The following is a 27,035-nucleotide window of genomic DNA, read 5'->3' as shown; positions in this document are numbered from 1 at the left end:
TTTAGTTCCAACCCTAATTAAACACACCTGATCAAACTAATTGAGTCCTTCAGGCTTGTTTGAAACCTACAGGTAAGTGTGTTGGAGCAGGGTTGGAACTAAACTGTGCAGGGCTTCGGCCCTCCAGCAATTGAGTTTGACACCCCTGCTGTAAACCCTAGAGATGGTTGTGCGCTCAATCAACCATGCCACGTTCAGTCACTTAAATCATCTTTCTTCTCCATTCTGATGCTCGGTTTGAACTGCAGCAGATCATCTTGATGCCTAAATGCTTGCTGCCATATAATTGGCTGATTTGAAATTTGCATTAACGAGCAGTTGGACAGGTGTACCTAATAAGGTAGCCTGTGAGTGTATTATGACAATATATTTGTGTATTATGAAATAATGAATTCTATTGCTTATTACATGTTGTCACATAGCAATTAATTAAAAGAACAATTAAAGGAAATACTAATGATTTTAAAGCAAATCAATGCAACAAAATAGGCTTGGACAATTTTGTTTTGTGGATTTTTATTTTATTTCTTAAATTCCTTTTGATTTTTTTTCTCCATTTTATTTTTTTTATGTGAATGTTCACAGTCAACACCACACACTTTTTGACCATAGCCAATATTAGAGAAATATCTCTAAAATGTTCATATATATTTATATTTATATATATAAAATAATTTGAAAGTAAATAAAGGATAACAGCATGGATCGTATCATTCAGTCCCCATTTTTATAATCTGATTTCACAAAATCATTCAGACAATTTTCAGTTTCAAAAGCGTTAACACTTTCCTGTTTTCTGTGTGAATGTAGAAGGACAAAGGTGCTGAAGTGAAATGCAAAGACAAGCGCTGTTTCTCAAGTGAACAGGTGTTGAATTAATGCTTCGATTTTCTTTCTTTTTTTTCACGACTGCAAAAATAAGTGGCTGAAAATTAGGACTCTTATAAAGACAATGCTGATTACCCCATCAAAAGCAAAGCAGTGGGCCAAGTGAAACACTGGACATGTCAAACACTCTCTCACATAAACACACTCACTCCTCATGTGTGTATGAACCATGCGGTATGGACTGAAATGTTGCAGGCCAGAGACCGAGCAGGCATCTGTTTCAATGGCAATTTCCAGTGCGATTTTCCTTGGTTTAATCGTTTCCAGGAGTCAGAGACATACGATTAAAATAAATTACACAAGATTACACATTAAATTAAATTAAAAGTAATACATCTATCAAATGATTTTTACTAGAGTTGTGAATAAAACGGACAGCCGAATCCTTCTGAATCCATTCAGGGCCAGTCCGTCAGACATCCTTCATGCGCTCTTTCTTTAGAGGGCCACCGGCTCTTCCATCATCAATGAAAGGAGGGGGGGGAGAAATCAGGGTGTGTGATTAAGTTCATTAGTGGCTTGTTTTCCTCCTCCCATTTCTTCATATTCCTGATTCTGAGCAACAACAATCATCTTAATAATATAACAATATTAACAGCCTGCATTCATTGAATGAACCCACCAATCATCCATGTCTGTCAAAGAAACCAAAACTCAATAGGGAAATAAATAGACTTCAAATACTGTCAAATAAAACGGGGGAAATAAAAGAACAAAACAAAACTGAAATGCTGTTTGTGACAGAAAAGAACACGTTGTTGTTTTTACTTTTCATTAAATATAGAGATGAACACACATTTGTTTTTGTTGAACACAAACTGTTTGTGTTGGTAGGGCAGGTTCGGATTGGTTGTTGAGTGCACAGGGCCAGTGGGATTGGTGAAATCTCTCAAAGAAGGAAAGGATTGGTGCTTGTGCCTGTGGTTCCACCTCCCATGGATCCCCCTGTTCCCATTACTCCGCCCACTCCTGATGGCCCGCCCAAAATCAGTGAAGGCTGCGCAGGTCCTCCTGGACCCATCAGCAAGGGGTTTCCTCCTGGACCCATAGGGGATATTCCACCGTAAGGCATGCCCATTCCCATGCTTAAACCGGGGGCCGCCATAGGGACCCCCATTCCTGGCATGCCCATTCCTGGCTGAACCATTCCTACTACTGGCGGAGGCATGTGACCCAGCATGGGATTTGGGGGAACGGGGCTTGTACGCAGCTGGTTCAGACCAAGTGAAGAGGGTTGAGGGGAGATTGATGCCATTGGGGTCGCGCCAAAAGGATTAGAAGCAGAAGGTGGGGTCGGAGATACTCCTCTACTTGAAATGGTACTTCCTGGGGTAACTCCCATACCTGTTGAGGAAGGCCCTAATGGAGGAAAGAAAGATGTTAGAGGGAAAAGCAAACAAACACAATTTCTATTCAATTGTTTTAAAAACACACCCTGTGTCTGGAGGAAGGGGTTGTTAGATGTGGAGGAGATGCTTGGTGGGGGTGGTTGTTTTGGTTTGGGTTTTGATGATACTAGCGAGTCCAAATCCACCAGTGCTGCGTTGGGCCCCAAAAATGACTCTGGTGTTTTCCGAACAGGCAAAGAGCTACCAATCGATGAAAGGTCAAAGGGCACAGGAGAGCCTGTGCTGCCACCTCCTCCTGCATCACATGTCACTGAGGAACCTCTTCTCTCTGGATCTGCTGTGTGTGGGGGGAAATGGCAAAAAACAATTACAGGCAAACAGCATATTTGTTTAACTGAGGTGGGGTTACAGTCCAAACAATCCTTTGCTAAACCCTACATTATTACCCACAATAGATTCAACTGTATCAAAGCACCTAAAACTGAAATAAGATCTGAATAATTATGTATATGATCAAAATTCTGCCTCCGAGCTACTTTAGTAGTAGTGCTAAGCTACTTTAGCCTTTCTTTTGAGGTTGTACTTGTGGGCACAGAGGCCACTCACAGGCAGTGTTGGGGTAACACGATATAAGTAACGAATATTGCGTAATAATATTACTTTTTAAAAGTAACAAGCAAATTATTAAGTAATCAAATTATTTGAGTTACTTTCAGAAAAATGTAACGCGAGTTACTTTTTACCTTGCTTAATTGGCTTTTACGAATTATACTGCGGAGAAAAAACTACCTTAGGTTGAATCACACTCAATCAGAGAGTGAGCTGCGAGGGAACAGACTGTCTGCTCGTACTCATCATCACCAGGTCTCTTATTCACAGCAGATGATTCAGAGTACTGTTCTAGTAACTGAATTACTCAGCATATTGGATTATTTTGAGTCAGAGAGGGTATCTGGTGCGTTAAAACGTAAGTAATTAAGTACTTACTGAAAACGCAAACCGTTTCACGACAACTCAGATCAATTTAATGAACTGATTCAGTTCACTTGGAAGATCTGGTTAAAACAAATGATTCATTCGCAAATCGCCCTTCATCACTACAGGCAATTAAAAATAGAAACAATGGCAGGCCGGAGTTAATTAAAAATATAATAACACTAATACTGAAATGGTTAAGACGTTTTAGAACGACCAAAACATTTCAGCTGTTTTTTTACTTGTTTTATTTTTTTGTGCTCAGCCTGCTGGTTTGTCCGTTCACATATTTTTATTATCACATGATGTCTTTTAACAAAATCACATGACCTTTTTTAATGCGATACTGGAATTTGCTCGGTAAAAGTGTTTCCATCGCAGTTTATGCGCATCTTTTCTAATCGAATAAGAAGTTTATTCTACTCAGTTATGCGCATACGTTTTTAAGTGCATTTTCAAAATGTGTGTGCATCTTGCTGTTTCTATTGACCATTTTTATGCACATATCCAAAATGTGCATAAAAATAGGTGGATGGAAACAGCTGCTGTAGAAGCGACTACAATTTTTTTATTCTAATTCAGTTAATTTTTACACATTTGTTAAGGCCACATAAAGCAAGTTATTCAATGTATAAAGCTAATAATAACTCATGTACAGCAGTCCCACAACATTCTGACACTCTATGACACTGGAATAACTTGTCAGAAAAGTCTAGTGGCTGGTAATGAGCTGTTTACAGTGTCTGCTATAATGTTAATGTTGTTTTTGGTGTTGACATAGATGAATATAGCCATGGTGTAAATGCACAGTACTGTTACAATCTTATTGCCACATGAGATTGTAATGATAATATATGCCTTCAGTGATTTGCTGAAGATAAATACCAAAAAATACACAATTGGAATAACTACAGCAGTCACGATCGTCTGATCTCATATGAAGCAAAAGATCGCGAGGACATATGATGACGTGTACAGGTGCTGTAGTGCTGTCCCAATTCTTAGGGGTACATTTTGAAGCCCTTCCCCTTAACCCTCGGTTGGAAGGGCTAAGGGGAAGGGGTAAAGGTACAAAAATAGAATTGGGATTGGCTTTAGGCTTTATTGCAATATTTATTTTAATGGACAGCAAATTTACTTAACTAATAAACACAATAAATGCCTAAATAGCCTACTGTAACGTCTGCAATTATATGAGATAAATAAATAAATGCAACATATATCAACACACACAGCCCCTTACAGTCTCCGATATGTTAACAAATATTAACTTCTTATTAAAAATTACTAATTATTCTGTTTCTGAAAGAATCGGATGTAAGAAGCACTTCAATAATCACACGCACATTATTAACATCAGCTCAAGAAGTTCGGCATTTCAAATATAGACGCGTGGCAAGCGTACGTGAGAAAGCGAAACTGCTTTCTCTTTTAGATGACCTCTAAAACAACAACAGGACGCGGCAGATTTTGTTTGTCTTGGCGTTGTGGATGTTCATCAAGACGACAACATTTGTTTGAGCTCGAGTCGACCATGGCTTGTTATTATATGTACAGTTGAAGTCAGAACTATTAGCCCCTCCTTTGTTTTTTTTTGTTTGTTTTTTTATATATTTTCCAAATGGTTTAACAGAGCAAGGAAGTTTTCACAGTATGTCTGATAATATTTTTTTTCTTCTAGAAAAAGTCTTATTTGTTTTATTTAGAATAAAATAAAAGCAGTTTTAAATTTATGATGAACAATTTTAGGGTCAAAATGATTAGCCCCTTCAAGGTCATTTTTTTTTCGACAGTCTACAGAACAAACCATCAAAATACAATAACTTGCCTAATTACCCTAACCTGACTAGTTAACCTAATAAACCTAGTTAGGCCTTTAAATGTCACTTTAAGCTGTATAGAAGTGCCCTGAAAAATAGTAAAATATTATTTACTGTCATCATGGCAAAGATAAAATAAATCGGTTATTAGAAATGAATTATTAAAACTATTATATTTAGAAATGTGTTTCTAATGTCTTTCTGTAGAAAAATCTGCTTTCCGTTAAAAGGAAATTGGGGAAAAAATAAACAGGGGCTGTAATAATTCAGGGGGGCTATTAATTCTGACTTCAACTGTATATATTATTATGATGAAATGTCTCAGCTGTGAACTAAAAAATTACGGTTCCTTTTTTTTCATTCTCCTGACGTGTATGCTCTAGTGATGTTTCTTTGTAAACCAATAGCGTTTAGCTGCAGGTCTAGCTCTGCCTTTTGGTCACCCTTTGTTGTGCTAGGCACCCTTTCGAAAGGGTACCAAAAAAGTGGTCTGGTATGGTTCACATTGTGGTACCTTTTGAAAGCGCAATACATAAAAGCATACCGAACCATACCTTACCACTCAGTGGAAATGGACCAAAAGAGACCAAACCTTACCAAAGCCAGGTAAGGAAAAGTAACACAAAAGTAACTCAAAAGTAATAAAATGCATTACTTTCCCTAAAAGGTAACTAAGTAACGCAATTAGTTACTTCTTTGTGTAACTAAATATTGTAATTCACTTCTTACAAAAGTAACTCTCCCCAACACTGCTCACAGGTACCGTTCTGAAAGTAATAGTTATGAATGAGATCCTTTACAGTTGTGTACACAAAACTGCAAGAGCACACAAAGTGTGACATTTGGGATTTGGCCAAAATCTCCTGTTAAGCTTGTCTGAGCAAGCAACAGTAGCCAAGGCAGTGGAATTTAGTAAAGAGTCAACACATCAGCACCAAATACAAAACCTCTTCAGCTGCCAAGAAAGCAGAGTAGATTGAAAATTGCCAACAAGCATAATGTTGATGTGTCTGACACAATTAATTTTGCAATGGATAAGCCAGGTGTCCAAATACCTGCAGAGCTTAGCTAAACACCAATTAAATAGACCTGAATCAAGATAATCAAAGTTATCAGGATTACTAGAAGTGTCCAAGCAATTATGTTAAGACAACTTAAGAGTTAACCTTTGCAGGATGTTAGGAACCGATGCGATAAGTGAATAATTGTCTATACCAATTCCTGGAGGGCCGCAGTTCTTCATAGTTTATCTCCAACCACCTCCAACTCACACCTGCTTAATAGTCTTTAGCAGTCTTGAACAGCTTGATTAGTTTGATCATCTGTGTTTGATTAGGGTTGGAGCAAATCTGTGCAGAGCTGCGGCCCTCCAGGAATTGAGTTTGAGACCACTGATCTATATGTCTGCATAATGCAATTATACCTGTGCCGTTAGTTTGTTTAACTGAGCCGCTCCAGGGATCAGAGGTCAGACCGTCAGTGGCAGGGGCGGCTCCTTCCGCAGCCCAGGGATCCGTTGACCCTGAGAGCGGGGTAGGGGCCGGAGCCACTGAGTGAGCCCAAGGGTCGGCACTTGGTGGGGTTACAGCTGGGGAGGGGGGACGCAAGGAGAAGTCAGGGATCAACACAAATAAAACAGGGAAAAGCTGGGGTAAGGACACAAGGTCATCAGGAAGGCTCATCCTGTACACTCTCACCTGTGGATGCCCAGGGGTCAGAATTTACTCTGGAGGACGAATCACTCCATGGGTCTGGAGCTACGGTTGCTGGTGCTCCTGCCCAAGGATCAGCACTCGGGGGAGAGGCAGGGGAAGTGGCTCCCCATGGATCAGGAGGTCCCCAAGGGCCAGCAGTAGATGCCGGACCCAAAGCGGGAGGAGGAGAGGGTCCTGCAGAGCCTGTCGCAGGAGCTCCCCACGGGTCTGCAGCGCTTAACTCCATCAGAGACGACTGAGAGAGAGACATGTCAGTAAGAAAGTCCCCATTGGAAAAGAAGTGCGCAAGAACGCAAAAGAGTGAGAGGGAAGTTTGTTTGAACAGAGAAGACAGACACCTACACTTGTAAGTGGATCAGAAAATAGCTAGTGTGGCAAAATGGTAGAGGAAGATACTCTACAGGAAGTAAAACAAGCTTACAGACACTGTTGTGTTAAAGAGCGTACGCAGGGTGAGAGACACAGACAGAGCAGGTAACTCTTGGAGAGTGAGAGGCAGGTACACAAACACGCAACCCTCAGTAACAACACACAACCATGTGTACACCTCACGCTCTCATCCTAGAGGAAGAACAGCATGAACTCTTGCTGACACAATCGTACACAATCACACACCTCCTCGGGCTTGGTTTTCTCCCTCTTACTCTCCTCGATGGCCATCTGCAGCCTCAGGTCGTCTCCCCTGCGCAGACGCTCCTCCTGCCAATCACACACCACCGTCACATCATCACAGTGAACCAAGATCTGAGCGCTGATGGGAAATGGAGTCTACTGAACTGTGGCAATATGACTCGCACGTCTCATCAGCTTCAGAGGTGTGCTTCAAGGCTGAAGTTAGACAAATAAACAACATTCGGAACTTGTGTGCATTTCATCTTCTCTGATACTGCATTGACAACCTCTGTTGGAATTACTAAGAGTGGACAATTACTGAGAATTATAGGTACATCTGATTTCATCATGCAGTTGCAAGTGTACAGTTTGATCGGAAGATTTCAAACAGGAATTAAAAACAAGAGGAAAGCTCTACACACGCAAAAAAACAAACAAACAAAAAAAGCAACAGAAATCTTTAACGTTTTAAAAAGCACTTAGGTATTTTGTTAGATATTTCAATCGTTCCATGATCACACACTGATGTATACATAGTTTCACGCTGATCTTTGATTTGTGAAGGGAAGAGGACAGCAAAGCAAGGGTGTGACCCGGATGAATTTTTGCTCCCTGACCTGTTGGTGGGTCTCCTGGCTGATTGTGAGTGCGTAGCGGATCTCTGCATCTTCCAGAGGGTCATGTGTAGTCTGAATGAGGGGGGGCAGGATGAGGACAGGTGTGAGTGAAGAAGTGAGGGAAAGTGTGCAGAAACTGTGCAGAGGAAGGGCCCTAGTTGAATGTGTGTCATTATACTTTAGAGAAAATAACCAATATTTCTATTTTATGATGGCAATTAGGAAGGCAGCAGATTTAGGGTGCTTTAAATATGGTTATTATTGGCAGGGCTCAACAGTAAGGATGGCCCAGAGCCAGCGTAAGAGAGTTTTAAGGCTGTTGGCCTATTAAGGGCAGAGCTATAGCTTCAAGTTGTACATGACATTTCAGAGGCATTCTTTTCTGAATAGTTATGGAAATTTTCCACTGCATAGCACAGCTCATGTTGGTTTTTCCCACTGTTTAGTAGAGGAAATTATATATAATTAATATATAATTATATATATATATATTTATTTTTTTTTTCTTCCTCAGTTGATCTTTGATTACAAATTAGACGTAAAATAGATGGTACAGTAGGTGTATTATCAGTAGCATTCAAGAAACTGAATGAATATTCTGCCGTCATTTACTCTTAGGTTGTTTTAAACCTTTTCTTTTTTAAAAAAAAAAAACAAGTTATTTTGAAGAAATTTGCTGGTCCCCACTGACTTATTGTTTTTCTTCCTACTATCACAGTCAACATCTGTTTGGTCACCCACATTATTCAAAATATCTTCTCTTGTGTTTGGCACAAAATAGAAATTAATACAGATTTGGGATGACATCAATGTGAGCAAATATTAAAAATTAAAATTCGGCAGCATGTTTAGTCTATTACAGTATATTGAGACATAGTTTGAGCCAGAATTGCATTTGGTACAATGTGTGCTTTAAAAAAATACTATGATATTTCTTCAAAAGCAGATTGTGGAAACAATTGTTGGCCAAAACATTCATATCACACACCCCTAGTTTCAAAGAACTTAAAATAGCGATTTGATGGTAAGCAGACACAGTGCAGGGGTTTTCTTTTTAGCCTCTTTAACACAGTAATACCTGTAAGGTGCAGTAAAATTACCAGAACAACTTTACAGCAGAATTCCACCGATTTACAAGTAATGTAACAACTACTCATTCTAAAACAAATTTTAGAGTATTGCTAAAATTATAATGTAGTTGTTACTGCCCCTTTCTGTAGAAAGATTAAAAATACAGGAAAATATTTAAACCGAATGGTAAAATACAGGAGAATCGCAACAAAATAGAAGGGTAAATTGATATGGTGAAACAGGCCATTGGTAGCTATTAGGAATTTAACGATTCACCTAACTAACGATTCAATACAATTCACAATACTAATCCCACAATTCAGTCACGTTTTTTTAAACAAAATTATTTGAAACAAATTTGAGGTGAAAAGCTCTTTCATTTTGTTTTCTTTTAAATGCTGCACATTTTTTGCAAAATAATATTTTTTCTGCCATAACTGAATTGCTATTTTAAAAACAAACAAAAAAACAATAATAGAAACTAAGGAAGACTCATTAATATAAACAAACTAAAACTGTGACTGTGCTGGGATTTTACATTTTTTTAAAGAAACATCAGCATATCTGTTTTCTGGCCTACGCTGATGTCTTTCCACATTTACGATGTCCCCTGCTAATGAAAAAACTCTTTCGCTGGGGACTGAGATGGCTGGTGCGGAGAGGTAAGCCTTTCCTAAACCAGAGAGCAGTGTGTACAGTGGTGGTCAATGGGCCCTCTACTCCAGGGGTCTTGCCACTGGCATAAAATACTGATTATAAAATTACATGATTATGAAGGTAAATAATTAACATTCCTTGTATAATTAATTAGTTTAAGTATCAGTGTGATAAACTTAAGAAGAGATGCTCTTGAACATGTTTAAATATTCAATAATAAGCAAATAATTAAAAATATGCATACACTGATTTAAAAAGGAGAGGGTAAAAATAATCAAATACCTGCTTTTGTATAGAAGAACAACTTTCACTTTCAGTCTGAAAAACATCTTCACACTTTCGCTATGAAAACACTGATGCACCATGTGATCTCCGTAGCACTCGTTGGAGCAAGCGGAGCTGCAAAATCATCTGGGGCCTCATGTATCAACGCTGCGTACGCACAAAAACTTTGCGTACGCCAGGTTTCACGCTCAGAATCGCTCACGTTTGGATTTACTAACAATGAACTGAACGTGGGAATGTGCGCAGGTTCACGGCAGCTTTCTGGCAGGCGTACGCACATTTTTTGTGCGTGTCTGTTTTATTTCCATTGGCGACTCCTAGAGGCAGTTGTGTTAAATTCTTCTCTACAAAGTGTCTGAGCCTTGCAATGGCAGCTGTATGAGACGGGTTCATATAGTAGGTATGTAAGATTTCCATACCATACAGTTGACCAGCTAAACATTAAAGCACAATTTGCAGCGGTCGCCTGTTTTCCCAATGTAATCTGAGCAATCTACCGCACGCACATTGCTATAAAGACACTATCTAAAGATGAATTTGCATGCGTGAATCAGAAACATTTCCATTCAATAAATGTGCAAATAAAATATGATGCACAACTTATTGATGATTCCTACTTGTCTTTCTCGTGATAAATAGTGGGCAAAATCTGATATGTAGCGGGGAAAAAAAGAAGAAAGAGTTCATCAGACGCTGGATTCGAGCCGAGTTTATGCTAGAACGTGTCAGTACATGATCACATGCTTCTTATGAGGTGCGCCACTGAGACTGCTAAGAGTACTGCAACACTTTACAGATATAAACCACACTATGTCTTTTTTAAATGCACTCAGTGCGATGTTCAGACCCAACTGTGTTAACCGTATCAGCTAAACTCTCCCACTCTATTTTTTTCTTTTGTTGTTAATTCCGGAGAACAAACTTGCAAATAACACCGCTTTTCTCCAGTCTACCTCCGAAAGCAGCACCTCCAATTCACATTCTGTTCAAAGTTTCTCTTTTTGTTTGATTTTGCCATTGCTTTTTCGTTGGGTTTTCCATTAGCATAGTCATTAGCATATTCATACGGGGGAGGAGGCAGGGAGGGGTTTTGCGCTCGTGCATGTTGCGCTCAGTTTCACGTTCATTCGGATGAACAAAAGAATATGCGTGAGATTTGGCGTACGCAGTGTTTCATACATCTGAATTTTTTTCTGCGTACGCACATTTACAGCTTTGTGCGTACGCAATGTTTTAGTAAGATTTCCACGCAAGTCTTCGTACATGAGGCCCCTGGTCCACGTGATTTACCTTTCTAATAGTTTTTTTGCGTATAGACATCTGTGATAGTAGTTTTTCACTGCACTGATGGTTTATGTGCATCATATTCGTTGTTCTATTAGTGAAAGTAAACGTCTTTTTGCAGTATTTGCACATAGTTTGTGTTTCATCTGGTGCACTTCGCCACTGTCATTTTACTCTGCCGCCCTACCTCTTGCTCGCCACTGATGTGCAGCTTAAGCGAGTTTGCGCCAGTAAACACAGCGCCCCCACTGTTAAAAAAAACACATCGCGATTTGTTCAACATTTTTACAGGTTTGAATAGTCACATATTTGAATCGATTTTCAATCGGCTCATGGTGAAAAGTTACATACCTAGTACACATAAAACAAATTCTGCGAGAGCTAGGTGCAGCAACTAGAAAGACGTCGTGTTGGTAGAGGTGGTACAACAATAGTAATATATGCATTATGCCACCCATTTTGCAGTGGAACTGAACTACAGTGGAACAGCAAGCCATGCCAAGTGAGCTGAATTGTACTATGCAGTGGAAAGCGGCTTTACTTTATTTATTTAAATGATTATTATTATATAAATACAATAATCCTTTACTGTAACAAGTAGACAATATTAATGTAATGTTATACAATATTAAAAATACAAATACAAACATAAAAATATGTAATTTACAAATATATATAATGTTTGAGTTGAATGCCAGTTAAATATTACTACTATTTAACCAACTCAAGGCAGAAAATAAACTTTTGCTGTTGACCTCTAATTGAGAAGCTACAGTTATTGTATTGCTATACAAATGTAAGATATTTCAATTTTATGTTCTAAAATGAGTTATTTTACAATATACTTTACAAGTTACATAGCCCATTAGAGCAATTTATTCTACATCTCTCTAGATAACATTTTACGTTGTCAATCTTGCCATTTTCTTCTTCAGCATGTTTGTGTAATTACTGTCCCAAACAAAGAAATTACCTTATCACAGCACGGTCTCTTCTTTCCTTACAAAAAAAACTCAAATTAATGTGATGTATTTATTTGGTAAGTAGCCATGTAATAAACAGGATACTGTACAGTCAACTGGGCAATACGCAAAATGAACAACACCCTTAGGACTAAAAGGATGCGTTTATTTTGTACAAACAACCAACTAACTGTATAGCATCCTATACATTTAGGTCTCTTAAAAATGCACTTCTAGTAGAACAACTATCATCTTCCTCAGACTCTGAACCACGTCAGTACTACACGTTACCTGCAGCCTGAACCTAATTGCTGATTGGCTGAGACTTTACCTGCTCCGCCTCCTCCTTGCTCATGGCCAGTGCCAGCTGGAGCTGCAGGTCCTCCTCACCGGAGCTCTGGGGCCATGCCTGATCAGAGTCTGCTCCCGAGTGCACTCCTCCTCCCCCTAAAGCAGGAGCAGAAGGGGCCGAAGATGCTAAGGAAGGAGTCAAATGATAGCCATTATGATGCATCAATAGATGGTGGAGTACTGGTCCCTAAAAGTGCTTCCAGATCCAAAAGCTTGCCAGGCTCCATACTTGGCCAACGCTGCGAAGAGCACTCAAGAGTGTTTATAAGGGAATGTCTCTGAGTGTCCGTCCTGACCCCTGCATAAGCCCCTCCTACTGCAATGCACTTCTAGTTCTTACCACTGCTGGTCTGTGCCATCTTCTCTTTGGTCTTGAGTGCATGGATCCTCTCCTCTCTTAGCCTCTCCTCGTCTTTTAGCAGAGTCACCAGTTGCTTGGCCTTTTCCCGTACATTCACACCCTAAAAGACACACAGAGAGTGTGTTTATCTAACCCAGCTTGTTTTGTGTTCTTACTACAGCTGCTTAATAATAGAAAAAAAAATCTTAATCATAATTATTTCAGTCAAATTTGTAATTATTATTTAAAACTATTGTCAGTGGGCCATGTAACCAGAAAGGATTTGAGATCGATCGCACGCACACACAGCAGTTCTCTCTGACTCCTAAATCTGATTGACTGATAGCCGTGAAATACTCTGCATATAACAGCACTCGTCCAGCCTCTTAATCCTTCACCCTTGTGTATTACTCTGCCCACATACAATGACAAGCAGAGGACACTCTACAGTTTGACAAATATTGCTGCTGTTGGACAACATAATGTACTTTTGAGGGTTTTTTTTGTCGAGAATGTAGTTGTTTTTGTAAGATTCCAATGTAAGATTGCAACTATGCAGTTTATTTATAAGAATAGTGCCTATTTTAAATGTCGCTGTTCTGATATAGCTGCAGATGTGAAGGAATGGCGGAAGAAAGTAGTTCCTCGTAAAACAAGAGTTTTGAGACTCTCCCGTGTTTGATTTTCTTTTTTATACACACTATTATGCTGTCAAACTGCTGTATAAACGCAATATCACTCTTGTAGCAGTGCGATGTGGCTTAGGTTGCTTTTACACTAGCACTTTTGGTCTGCACCTGGGTTCGTTTGACCTCATAGTGCGGTACGTTTAGCTAGTGTGAACGTGTCTTCTGAACTTGGCTGCACACCCGTGAACCGTACCCAAGTCCACCTGAAAGAGGTGGTGTGGGGTACGGTTCATTTGAACTTCGGTATGGTTCACTTCTGATGTGAATGCAATCGTACCAAAAAACAGAAGTCAACCACTAACTGTACAACAAACTATCGTTTTTATAACGTTCGTTTGTGTGTATGTGTGTGTGTGTCACGTTTCGTTCCTTGGTGACACGCGAGCCTGAGCCAGGGCAAACACAGTGATGCACGATGACGTCTGCTTGTCTCCTCCAAACACAGCTTCTGCAGACACTGTGTGATGTTCTGAATGTTTATAATATTTTTGCGGCAGATGGACACGACTCACTTTCTGTATGTCCGATGTGCGGACATCTTTTTAATTCACCGCATGCTTTCGTGACCGTCACCTAGCAACTGCCGTAAACGAAACAACAGCTCGATGACGCAAGCGTACCGGGGTTCAGAAGGAAAAATTACAGTGTGACCACAAACCAAACGAGGAGGTGGCAAGGGGGAGGGCAATCGAATTTGGGTAAGGTCCAGGCAATTGAACCAAGTGTGAAAGCACCCTTAATATCGTCACTATTAGGACACTAAGGCAACACACACCTCAATTACAATTTAAACTAAAATAAACATACATTTTCCCCCCTGTAATTAAGGTTGCTATCACAGCTATCAATTTCAAAGATCAAGACATTTTAGTTCTTAATAATGCAAAAAAAAAAGCAAAATAATTACAAAATACAGTAGAATAAAAATATACAGATAGAACTATCTGTGCTTTAAGCATCTTCACAGTATGAAAAACACTTGATTTGTTTCTTACTAAAAGCTACAAAACTCTGTCAGCCAAGAGCAGTGAGTGATTTTGTCATTGTCTTTTCTTATTTGATTAATATAGCTAACACAGTGGGCAGCAGGAATATTTCTGCTGTCACTTTTTAAGTGCCGTGCAGTTCCGATTAATAGTTACTCATGCTTTTTCACTCTGAACTCTTTTAAGGTTTAATGTGAATGATCATCAAGTGTTTTGACATGTTTTTGCTCATTGGACCATTTAGGCGAGCACCTTAATCTAAAAGATGACTATGTAAGGCTGAGTGCATGCACAGAATGGCACAAGTTCTCTTTTGTGCTTTTAATAGCATAAACGAATCGGATACACTTAAATGAAGCAAGTCCTGTGCTGCAAAATTCATGTTATCTAATTTTACTGATTTGAAACTTTGCAGAGGAACAAATGGAGAATGCTTGGAAAAGGGTCAGAACATGATGCAATAATCATTTTATCTTGATTAATGTTTTTTTCTTAATCGCAGGAGGCCATGAATCGAAATCGAATTTCAACTTCTTGCACATCCCTGGTTTACAGGTTTAATAGCTCATTTGTCTAGCATCTGAATTAATAATTAAATGGCGAGAACTGGAAATAGTGGAGAGATCACAATGTTAAAAAAAATTTCAATTGAGTAAAATGCAACAAAACCTAGTGGGGGTTGAAGACTGAGATGATGTGATTGTGCTTTAAGTGGGAGTGGGAGAAAGACCTTGATTGAAAGTCACAGTGCTTGAGTTGACTGCACATGGAGACCTTGAGCAAGAGATTGTTGTAGTGTGTGAATCACATATCAAACCCTTGTTGAAGGACACTTTAAAACTAACCCTGAGAGTTCTACTTTTACTTCCTTACTAAAAGAGATAACATTTTATTTGCATGCGTGTGTAAATATAGCTTTGCATTTTGTGTACCTGGTCTTTGCCGTCTCTGTCTATGTACTGGAAGTCTTTAAGCGTTTGAACGGCGTAGATGTTTTCCCTGCATTGCTGTGCTACGCGCTCTGAACCCGTCTTTATCAGATACTCCATCAGTGTCATAGCCTGAGAAAGAGCGAGAGTATAAAATATAATCAGATTATAGTGCTTACATAGATCACATATGCCATTAGAAAGGGTGATGCCACCAAACATACTTTATATACATGTCTCCAGTTTTTCCCATGGTCGTTGAGTCTCTTCCAGACCATGCTCATAATCTCTGAGAAGGCCACTACATTGTATGTCAGGTCAGCGATCTCTGACATCAGAGAACTTGAGGGACCCCATGGATCATTAGAAGTTGCTTCCCTTACCTGGAGAAAATTTTAAAAAGTTCAATGAAGTGAAAATTACGATGACATTTGTTTCAAAATGTGATGATGAAGACAACTATAATAAAAATATACTGACATTTTCGTTAACTATTAAAAATGGAATGAGAATTTGATTGGGGACGCATTTTAGTAAATATCCAATCAGAATTAATCTTGGTGTGTGATGCATGATGCACACACGCACATTTGAAAAGTAACAAGGCTTGTTTGAGATACATCAAGTGTATCTGTCTGCAGACTGCCAGATGGGGTGTAAGATGAAGGGACGTAACTTGTAGTTATCAAGATCCCATTGAACCATGCGAGATGTCACAATGAGATGTTGTTGGAAAGACGGTGGAAACACTTACCAGAGAACATTTTCAGCAACGGTTTTCATGAGCTTTCTCCAAATGTATACCCAACCAATTCATTTGATATACTATTATATTAATTCATTTAGCAACTCCACCATTCAACTCCACTCGCTGATTTCTTCATTGGTTTTGTCGTGACAGTTAGCCTACTTGGCGTGGTTTCCGGTGGTTGCAAATAACAGTACAATGACGAGCACGTCAAGAATGAAAGCCTCCGCAACTCACGGCTGTACATTAAGAACTGAGATGTTTAGGGTTAGGGAAGGTGTAGACATTAATAACTATGATGGTTGGGTTTAGGGTTATGGTAGATATAGACGTAATAACTGTGATGGTTGGGTTTAGATGTGGAGTAGGTGTAGACTTTAATAACTGATGTACAGCACCATCTTGTTGACAACATACTTTTTGCATGTCTCCATAACTTTAAGTTACGCCTCTACTACAAGTTACGCCTCCAAGGCCCCTTCATGTTACCCTCCTGTCTTGCAGTCTGCAGAAAGACCTTACTCTTTGAGATGTGAAAATCTGCGCAGAACTGATCATCGGTAACCTAAAACCAAATATATTTTAGTCAACTAAAACTAGAGTAGATTTAGTTGACTAAAATCTTATAAAATGTAGTTGATTAAAACTAGACTTACTCTAAAATGATTCTGAAGACTAAAATATGACTTAAACTAAAATGGAATTTTAGTCAAAAGACTACGACTAAAATAAACTCAAAATTTGCAGTCAAAATTAACACTGGTTCAATGAACATCATTTAAAAAGGCTTACTGAATATAGTATCCCAGAGTATGTTTGGTCATATCCCGACCAGTAATCTTCTTTCGTGATTACATGCTCAGTAAACAACAGTACAGTGATATGAAATTCCAAATTTAACCTTAAGATTCTGTAACATTAGTAAGATTGTGTGTAAATTTGACATCAAAAAAGTGTCCAATGTCAAAAGTGCAGCAATGCACATGGCAGAGAAATCACTTTCAAACTGATATGTTGTCTGCAGGCCAGTACAGTGAACTTGCATGGCCAACTTAACATCTAAATCTGCATAGAAAACCTTTTCTCCATCACACAAACCTCTTGTTCATGCAGATTCCTGAATGAATGCTACCTAACACAACAGTGCGATGGCACTTTTACTCTTTAGGTTGTAAATCCAAACAGAAAACATGCTACAGAGGCAAGAAATTCTTGAAGAGATTTGGTGTTTAGTAGCTTTCAAAAATGAAATAACTGATAAAAAAAATGAATGACTTGCTGCTCCTTTTGTATGACACTGCAGTTTCATTCACAGAACAAATGAAGGGCAGGAGGACAAAACATTTATCTGCAACTATAACAGACTTATGATGAATAAGAAGACTGTTTCAAGGCCAAGAAGGAACGGAAAAAAGTCTGAAAAGAGTAAGAGAGAAAATGAAAGCATGGTTACAAAGGTAAAAGTCTAACCTTTATCTCCGCCTCTGAGTAATTGTGAACAATGTTCTTGACTTGTCGCCTCAGCGATGATGTCGACATGGCAACAGGCTGGCTATCAGGTTCTGCAAAATCTGGGACATTGTAAAACCATGTCAATAAAACACTAATATGGACATGTACAAAGCAAACAAAGGCTGCACATTTTTCAAATGGGAGTGTAAAGGCTCCGAGATTCAGTCATACAAACACATTTGTAAGAAAGACCAGGAGGTTCTAGCAGGACACAAAATAATTACTTTGCCTGCTATTCAGACTCCATCCATATTTATATCAATAAAAAATACAAACAAAACATGCTAGTGTCCCTAGTACCGTGCACCCACTGTAACCATGTGAGCGCAGCCGCAGGAATTCCCCTGCCTAAATAATCATGTACACAAGAGCATCTGATGGCGTGAGAGTGTGGCTCCAGGAAGTATATTATACCTGGGAGTGTCAGTCTCTCTCCCCCCCTCTCGCTCTCTCTCTGTGCACGTGTTCAGGTCGGGGTCTTTCAGTTTAGCCTGTCCACTCTTCCAAACCTCCGCACGGCCGCCACATGAGGGCCAGGAAGCACAGATGTGGGGTGAAATAACTGCGAGAAGAACAGAGGTTTAGACAGGAGGTACAATATACAGGGATGAAAGCTGGTGCAGCACTGTGGAGGCTTAAACACACAATAGAACATTCAATTCTGCTCTTTCACAATAGAGTACACACACATTAAAAGTGGCCAGTGCCTGAAGGCAGAGCACATTACTCATCTGTAACATCAGATAGGTGTACGCTGAGAGAAACAAACTACTGAAGCTTTGCACCTGCTGTGATGTACGAACCAGACCATTTTAATTATTTTAAATCAACATCAAAACTCACACAGGCACATTTTAACCATATGAAGCCTTGTGAATTATGTATAATACACCGATTCCTAAAGCATTAGTTAGCATGATCAAACTTTTCTGAATCTGTTGTACACAAACTTGTTGTACTCTGTTGTACACAAGCTTGAATTCAGCTCTCTGATGGGTAATCCATACTTTTGTGACGTTTACACTTGGCTTGTGTGGTTCAATTTAAGCAAACCCTGATGTTATTGCTTTGTAAATTCATTTAATTTTAGAAAAAAGTGTGCACACAAAACTATCTGACAGAGACCCCTGAAAACAAGGATTTCAGTTTTCAGTCCAACGCTGTAGTAGCATGATAGAAATATGAAAGCAACTAGAGGTGTCAAAATTAATCGTTTCTTCGGTGCACCGCGATGCAGACGCGGACAATTCAATATCGGTTCAGTAATAATCATAACCGGTTATTACTGACGTCATTTACCTCATATGCGCTCTGTCGCGAGGAAGGCGATCGCGAGTATTTACAACACTCTAACTACTTAAAACTCATAAACTGTGCACAATTTCACTGTGTGTGTTTGCTGGATCAGTCTTTCACTGACATATACAACAAAAGCCCCTATCTCACTGAGATAGAGAGAATGAAAGGACTCCATTTCTCTCTCTCTTTCTCTCGCTCTCTCACACACACACACACACACACACACACACACACACACACACACACACACACACACACACACACACACACACACACACACACACACACACACACACACACACACACACACACACACACACACACACACACACACACACACACACACACACACACGCGCCCTGTCTATCAGCTGTACATCAGCTGTGAGATCGCACAAGAGCCAATCGCAACCATTTTTGTTGAGGGTGTGACCAATCAAAGAGGTGCAAGACAACTAGACAAGGATCAGAAAGTGAGCTGGATATTTATATTTGTTTATATTATTTGCTTAATGCTCGTTTTGTTTAAAGTTACAGTTTATATATCTAACTGTTTGTATTAAATGACAAAATTGTATTAAAAATAATATATAAATATAAATATATTCATACATTTAATACAAGGACTGCTGCTGTGAAGAAAATATAAAACTGTGTATGGAAAGCACCGTCAATGCACCGAAATATCGAATTGAACCGAATCGATGACATGATAATCCTAACCGAACCGTGAAGCTAGTGTAGGTTCACAGCTCTAAAAGCAACACAAGGATCTAAGAAAAAAAAAAATCAACAACAGAACACAATAACACAAGACCTCAAAAAGGACAGAACATCTTAAAAATGAAGATATGAATGTTAACCAAATGTTACAATCCAAACTCCAGACCAAACGAAATATAAAAAAACAGAACTACAAGTCTAAACATGATGGTTTTTAGGCCACTGATATATATTTTAACATTTTCTAACATTTGAGCGATATTGAGCAGGTTCTGATTTGCCACAGCCAATCCATGACTGTGATTGGCTGTGAAGGTCATCAGTTTACCAATCTCTCTGCTGTTTACTGAGTGTAACCCCAGATACAGGGACACTTAAGCATTTCAAAGTCACGTTAATCAGCTGCTTTGTCTATAAGCTGATATATGAGTGATCTGCTGATCTATCGCTTTCCCTGTGGTTAACAGTTTTAGTAAACAGAGGTGAGTTCGGTGAACTGATGAGCTTCATGATCAGTCACAGTCATTTCTGTTGAGCAGGTGAACACAATGGCAAATAAGTGGTGTTTAAAGGGTCACAAAACCCCAAAATTTTAAAACATTAATTCATGAGAAAGACTTGGTTCAAACCAATCAGAGTGCTCTATTGTGTATGAAGACTGTTTTACCTGTTACAGTGTTCCGACGGCAGAGTGACGCCACGATGTGTTGGCATTTGGCAAAACAAGTGGAGGAAGAATTGTTTGGAGACAGGTCATTAGTGTTGCGTTTGTACTGCAACGAAGGTTTTGTTTTCATTTCTCGCTATGAGAGCGCAGTTGGATTCATGTGTGAGTCATAAATGCGGCTCTCCGGGTGTAAACATGTAAACAACGCAATCAAACTATTACCGTCATGTAGAATTTTCGCCGCATTTTGTTACAGGATAGTCTATATACACACACACGGCTTTCTGACGCGACCTACCGAGTGCATCTAAGTTACTGAGAAATGCAGAGTTTTTTTTTTCTCCCATTCGCTGTGCGGTATCAAACATTCCTTTAAAACTGCACTCTTCCAGCAGTTACTCGCATGCAATATTTCTTTTGTCACAAGGGGCATGCATGAAATGTTCCTAATTGAAAGTGCCACACTGCAGTTAAAGTCCACAAATTAAAATTTGGCAAATAATTCAATTACTGATGCCCATGTAAACACAGTGTTTCTCCCCTGCGTCTGTGTTTGTTTTGCCTCTGTGATAATCAGCGCATGCCCAAACGTAAACTCCCGTTTTTATGCATAACCTTTTACTTTTCCCTCTCCTTTCGTGACCCTTTAAGAACGTGCCTATCAGCACTCAAATGTTTGTAGGATATTTACATTTTTTTAAATTTTTTGCACCAATTAGTACCGAATTCCAGTATCGTGAAAACCCTAAAATGCATACATAGGGAAAATGTACATTGCTGTGAATATTTCAAGGTAAACATCAAGATTAAGCAATTTACATTAACTTGACTTAAGTTTACATTACATACATGTTTTATTATGTTAATTGCTTCATATAAAAAAGCCAGCATCAAACAAGATGCAACATTATTTTAGGAACGTAGGACATTTTTTCTTCAATCAATGACTCGATCCAGTGGATACAGATTCAATACAAACGCTATTGATATCTATAAAATTGAAAAGTGAACATCCGTTTACTAATGGTGAATTAATGGAAAGAAATTAAAAGCATCTATTGAACTCTTTTAGTTTATTGTTAAAATTAGGACTGTATAACACTGGGAAAATAATCACTGTTGGTTGTTAAGTATTTACATATATAGGGTTGGGTATCGTTCCAAAATTTTCGATACCGATATCGATAACCTGAATTCGATACCGGTTCCGAACGATACTTTTTTCGATACTTTTATTTTAAGAAATACATTTTAACAAGATTAAATAATTCATAATCTCTGAGAAACTTTGGTTTTATTTTTTCAGGATGTTTGGGACACTTTTTACAGCAGGCTTATCTCTAAGACCAATAAACAAAGGAACAAAAGCACAAAATGAAGTTTAGTTAACACAATATATTAGTGCAAACAGTTTTTATAAAGTTCAAACAGTTTTAAGTCGATCAATTTTAAGTCTTTGTGAGGCTTAGTGCAGCTTGAAGATTTAGTTCACCCAAAAATTTAAATTCTGTCATTATCTTCAAATGAAGATATTTTGGATTTAATCCAAGAGCTTTCTGATCCTCCCATAGATAAATCAATGAATAAAGTTTTTTTGTTTACTTTGCACACAGGAGTATTCTCGCAGCTTCATATAATTATGATTGAACCACTTATATCACATGGACTTATTTAGACAGTTTTTGGTTCCTTTAATGAGCATTGAAAAATGCATATCCAGTAAATCTAATCTTTCTCCACAGTAGAAAAAGGCAGCAAACCTTTTACCAATAAAATTAACAATCCTGTGGCATTCATCTTTCAGCAGGAGCAGAGACTATGGCATTAATGTGAAGAAAACATGAAAGCTAAACTGTTAATGCAGCCAAGGATAAAGACATTTAAATAAGATACACAAACCCCGTTTACACTGTCAGGTCTTGATGCCCAATTCCGATTTGTTGCCTATATCAGATTTTTTTGCTTGTCCGTTTACACGTTTATTTAAGTTGTACTCACACTATCATTGTGCCAGAGCGCGGTACACTTGTGTGCAGGGCTTAAATGAACGTGTAAACGGACAAGCAAAAAAATCTGATATAGGCAACAAATCGGAATTGTGCAAAACGCACCTAACCCCGAAACTGAAGGCGAGACATGACTTTTAAGGGACTGTTTCATATGGATTTATTAACTGCTCAGTAAACGCAAACTGTCGTAGTTTATTGAAGACGCAAACCCCTCACTGCACGACAGCTGCGCACCTTCAGCAACCTCATAATTCCTGCAGCACGACGACTTTATGACTGTTTATGAGCGTCAAAAGATGATCTGTTTGGCGAGTTCTGCTATCTGTGCCACACTAGCCACTGTGAAATATGCGAAGTGTTGTTTCAGCAATGAATTGGTAAGTCCTGATTTACCTCCACGCAGTTTATGTAATGGTATGGCAATGAATCCTTATGTGTGTGCGCACTGGTGTTGGAGAGAATAAAGTTGCTCTGTGTAGCCTGCAGTGCGTGTATTATTAACGACAAAAAGCAAAAGTTACAACAAGAAGTTCGCCCAACTTTAAAATGATTTTAAGGCAGAGGAGGTGGAAAAGGGCTGTCAACTTGCGCTTATGTCTGCTGTGTTTACTCTTCGGAGCCCCAGCCATCGCGCTTTAATCCTCATCAGTCACGGAGGACGATGCTTGTGGTGGGCACGTTATTATGATGAGTGTGCCGATCTTCTTACAGTCAAACAATGCAAAAATGCTTTAAAGTGTAGTGTACGCATTACAGCCTCACATTTGACAAGCTCTGAGCGAGTGGGCGTAACCGCCGTAAACTTTTGATTTTCAAGACTGCCTCGCTGCAGCCAATTACCAGCATTTGATCCGGGCACGTTGACAAGATTATACCCTTGGGTATCGAAATTTGGTACCGAACAAAAATGATTTTTTCGATACTCGATAGTATCGAGACGATTCGGTGCTTAAAAAGTATCGAACTCGATACCCAGCCCTATACATACTGTATAACAATATTTATTATAATGATTATAACATATCCATAGTAAAAAGGCTAATTTCATTAGCTCTGTTTTAAAATCTTTTATTTATGGGCAGCTCCAGCCAATAGCAGAACGGCAACTACTGGAGAAGTGGGAATAAAGAAAGTAAGGCCCCATCTAATTGGTCAAATTTAGATAAACAACCAATGTAAAAAAACAAATGTGATGCATCACAAGTCTGCAAAACATATTTTGCATATACTATTATTGTCACGATGACATTAATTTTGTGATATTTTGAGCAGCCCTATCTACAATTGAGTCCATCTTTGTATTTTGAATGTATGAGCAGTCCAAATATGGATTATAGGAATAAAAACTCATTCAAAGCTTTTGAGAATCTACATAAAAATATCTAATGATTAATCACAGTCTATTGTTTTGCCCAGCCTTAAGATTTTTCACCACCTCAATATATCATGTATAATCAATAAATGCCTGATGTAACAAATAGTAGGACTGTTGCAATTAATGATTAATAATAATAAATGAATTTTAAACAGATTAGCATATGTTAAAGAGCATTTATAGAGCATTTATGATTAAAAACACTCCATTTTTTACAGTTAACGTTCATGTTTTCAAAGATTATTAGTCTTTAAACAGTTAATTACATGATGAGAAGATGCTTATTTTATTTCTGTGGAGGCAGAACATAACTACTATTAGATACTACTCAGTCAGGTCTTCCATCACATATAATAATATTATTAAGTATAATATAATTTATATTACATAACATTCCATTCAGGGCTGCACAATATTAGAAATTACACACTGCATTTGTTTGACAAGTAATATTCACCAAACACAAAAAATCATGATCTTGATAAGCATCTCAAATGTAACACAAAACATTAACACTTAGAAATTATAATTCAGACTCTACATTGCATAAACTCGCGATGTGACTGTTGCGAATGATCACATTGCGATATCGATGCTGAAATGATTGTGCAGCCCTAATTCTATTATGGTTTGTTGAGAGCTGAAGATTATAGCTGAACAAATTCATATTTATTTTTTGGAATATTGTTTTTACTGCATTAAAAACACATAGAAATATTTTATGATAATTCAAAGTAAAAATTAAATATAAACAAGCCATTGAAACCATTGATCACAACTTTTTGTTTGACAAGTAAAATAAAAAAAATCATATTTAATTTTCAAAACATTTTTTACTGCATTAAAAACATCTAAAAACATTGAATGATAATATATAAAATAGAATATTAAATAATGCTGTTGTTGATGTGTGAATTTTATTTTGTAAATTTATTTTTGAGACCGTTTTAGCTAAGAAATTAATAAAATTCTAGGAAATAATGTAGAATTTTGTAGTATTTAGATTTTAGTATTTTAAATTACATAAATTAAGGTATACGTTACAAGACAAAATTAACCCTTTAACTACCCCTAGCAAGAAAAAAAATGTCCGGATTGTATTTCTTAACTCCTAATGTCGCTAGTTAACACAGTCAATGCATTTTATTTCAACACATCCCATAATTCATAAAATATCAGCCTCTACAAAATGGTAGATATATTGGTATATGGTAAAAGTACCGGAATTAATACAGATACTATGAAAATTTTGAAAATATGAAGTGTAAGACCAATTTATTTAAAAACATAATCAAAATCAAACATTTTTCAATACTAAATCATCTTTATTTTTTGAAGTATGCCATAAAATATCTCAGATTCTCATTTAACGACAAATAACTTAAGTTAACTAACAATAAAACCACAATTAAGTGTAGTAATGCAACAGGATGTGTATTTGACTTTTGTAAAACCAACAATGCTGTGTGTGTGAACCAATATTTAAAACATTCATTCTTCAAATGACTTATACAGACATTATTTAAAACAGTAAAAACATGGTCAACTATTGGGTGGAGGGTCAGTCAAAGGGTTAAAAACATTTCAACATAAAAAGCCGAATATAAAAGCAAATGGAATCATTCATCACAAATATTTGTTTGACAAGTAATATTCACCACAAAAAAATAATGATCTTTATAGGCCTCTCTAATGTAATACTGAACATTAACAGTTGTGCAAACATCTTCAGGATTTCGTACAAATTTCAATAACCCATCCTAACTTAAAAGACTGGTTAATTTTTACTGACTACAATTTCAGATGTCAGGCTTCACATGGTAAATATTAAGTTAAACACACAGCACTAAACAGGAAGAAAACAGTTACTGACATAAGCTGATCTTTTCACCCTTGACCACATCACGGTCGCATTATATTTAGGCAAACATACTATAAATGTATCCAGTAAAGAGTGTCAGCCAATCAAGACAAAGACTAGGTGATAAGTTGTAGTTCATGATAGGGTGTATTAATATGCAGCACTCTTGCATAAGGCTGTGACCTGATAACAGTCCCATAGCCAGCTTCTCTGAATATGCCAAGAGCAAAGTACAAAAGTCTGAATGAACTGTTGTCAATTAAGGACCTTGACTTCAACCTCCAAAAAAAAAGTGAATTCAGGGAGCCAACAGGTGGTTTCCAAATCAAGTTGACAAGGAGATAAACAACATTCAATGAACTTCACAGAGACAACTGTTGCTTTAGATAGTGTGTGAAATCTGACAGTTGGTGAAGCACCAGATCTGTTAAAGTGCTGTGTAGTTTATCTTTGCCTGTACAGATGCCAGTGTAAGCTATCAATCAACACACACACCTTTCTAAACCTCCACCCTGCTACCAAACAAATGTGATTCTATCATTCCTAACAGTCAATCAACTCTCGTAAAAAGCAACTTCAGCTCAAAACAAGCCCTCCGTAGCTCAAACTTATAGAAAGAGATCACTACCAAGTGCACTTGAGATCAGCTAGCGGAGGCTACTTACCGTTGCGCTTCTGTTGTGCCTCTCAAACACGCCCAGACATCTAGCCGAGCACCAGAAAGCGGGTTCTTACCAGCGAAGACGGCAGAAAAGCGAAGCGCTGCTGTTTCTGTCACGGCGCTGAATTAAAAACACTCATTTAGAGACGGGAGCGCGCCGCTATGCTAACTCAACTCATAAAGAGACGCGCGCGTGTGCGTGACAGAGTGACGCGACGCTGCTCTTCCTTCACGACTATCACCCCTCGAGTCGCGTTCGTCATTTAAACAAATAACGCGTCATGTAACCGCTTGTACTAACGTAATAGACTACAATACTTCCCCAAATATCGTCTGTACTGACCCTGCTGTTGCTCGGATGGTACGAGGAGATGGCGGCACTTCCGCTTCCGTTTCCCCGCTGCCGGACGGACCGCGCCCCCTTGCGCGCTCCCTGATTTGAATATTCATAAGCCGTGGCGATACGACGTTTGGGTAGTTTTACTTTTTGTGCATTTCTTGAAAAAAGTGAGAAAGTTCGTTTTATGTTTCAGAGTCAATGAGTAAATGAAGATATGGTGCCAGATCAGTCTCAAAAATAATACATTTACAAAATATCATTCCTACATGCACAGCACAATTCACATTTGCAAAATCCAATTTGTAAATTCA

The 27,035-nt window shown here is 38.3% G+C and overlaps 1 protein-coding gene across 31 annotated transcripts; it reads right to left on the bottom strand.

The window, feature by feature from the left end:
• Positions 1–499: 499 nt before the first annotated feature.
• epn1a (epsin 1a) lies at positions 500–26,804 on the bottom strand. 31 transcript variants are annotated; one of them, NM_001328116.1, is given in 14 exon segments: positions 500–2,247; positions 2,323–2,574; positions 6,456–6,620; positions 6,730–6,982; positions 7,363–7,446; positions 7,977–8,048; positions 12,247–12,267; positions 12,567–12,712; positions 12,927–13,047; positions 15,534–15,662; positions 15,755–15,913; positions 17,749–17,849; positions 18,205–18,352; positions 26,389–26,804. In NM_001328116.1, coding segments are annotated over 12 exon segments (1,941 nt in total). In that variant the 5' UTR covers positions 17,818–17,849; positions 18,205–18,352; positions 26,389–26,804; the 3' UTR covers positions 500–1,777.
• Positions 26,805–27,035: the final 231 nt, after the last annotated feature.

This window comes from Danio rerio, chromosome 16, assembly GCF_049306965.1.
Source record: "Danio rerio strain Tuebingen ecotype United States chromosome 16, GRCz12tu, whole genome shotgun sequence".
Lineage (NCBI taxonomy): Eukaryota > Metazoa > Chordata > Actinopteri > Cypriniformes > Danionidae > Danio > Danio rerio.
The sequence above is the reverse complement of the archived record's forward strand: the minus strand, read 5'-3'. Positions and strand labels throughout refer to the sequence as shown.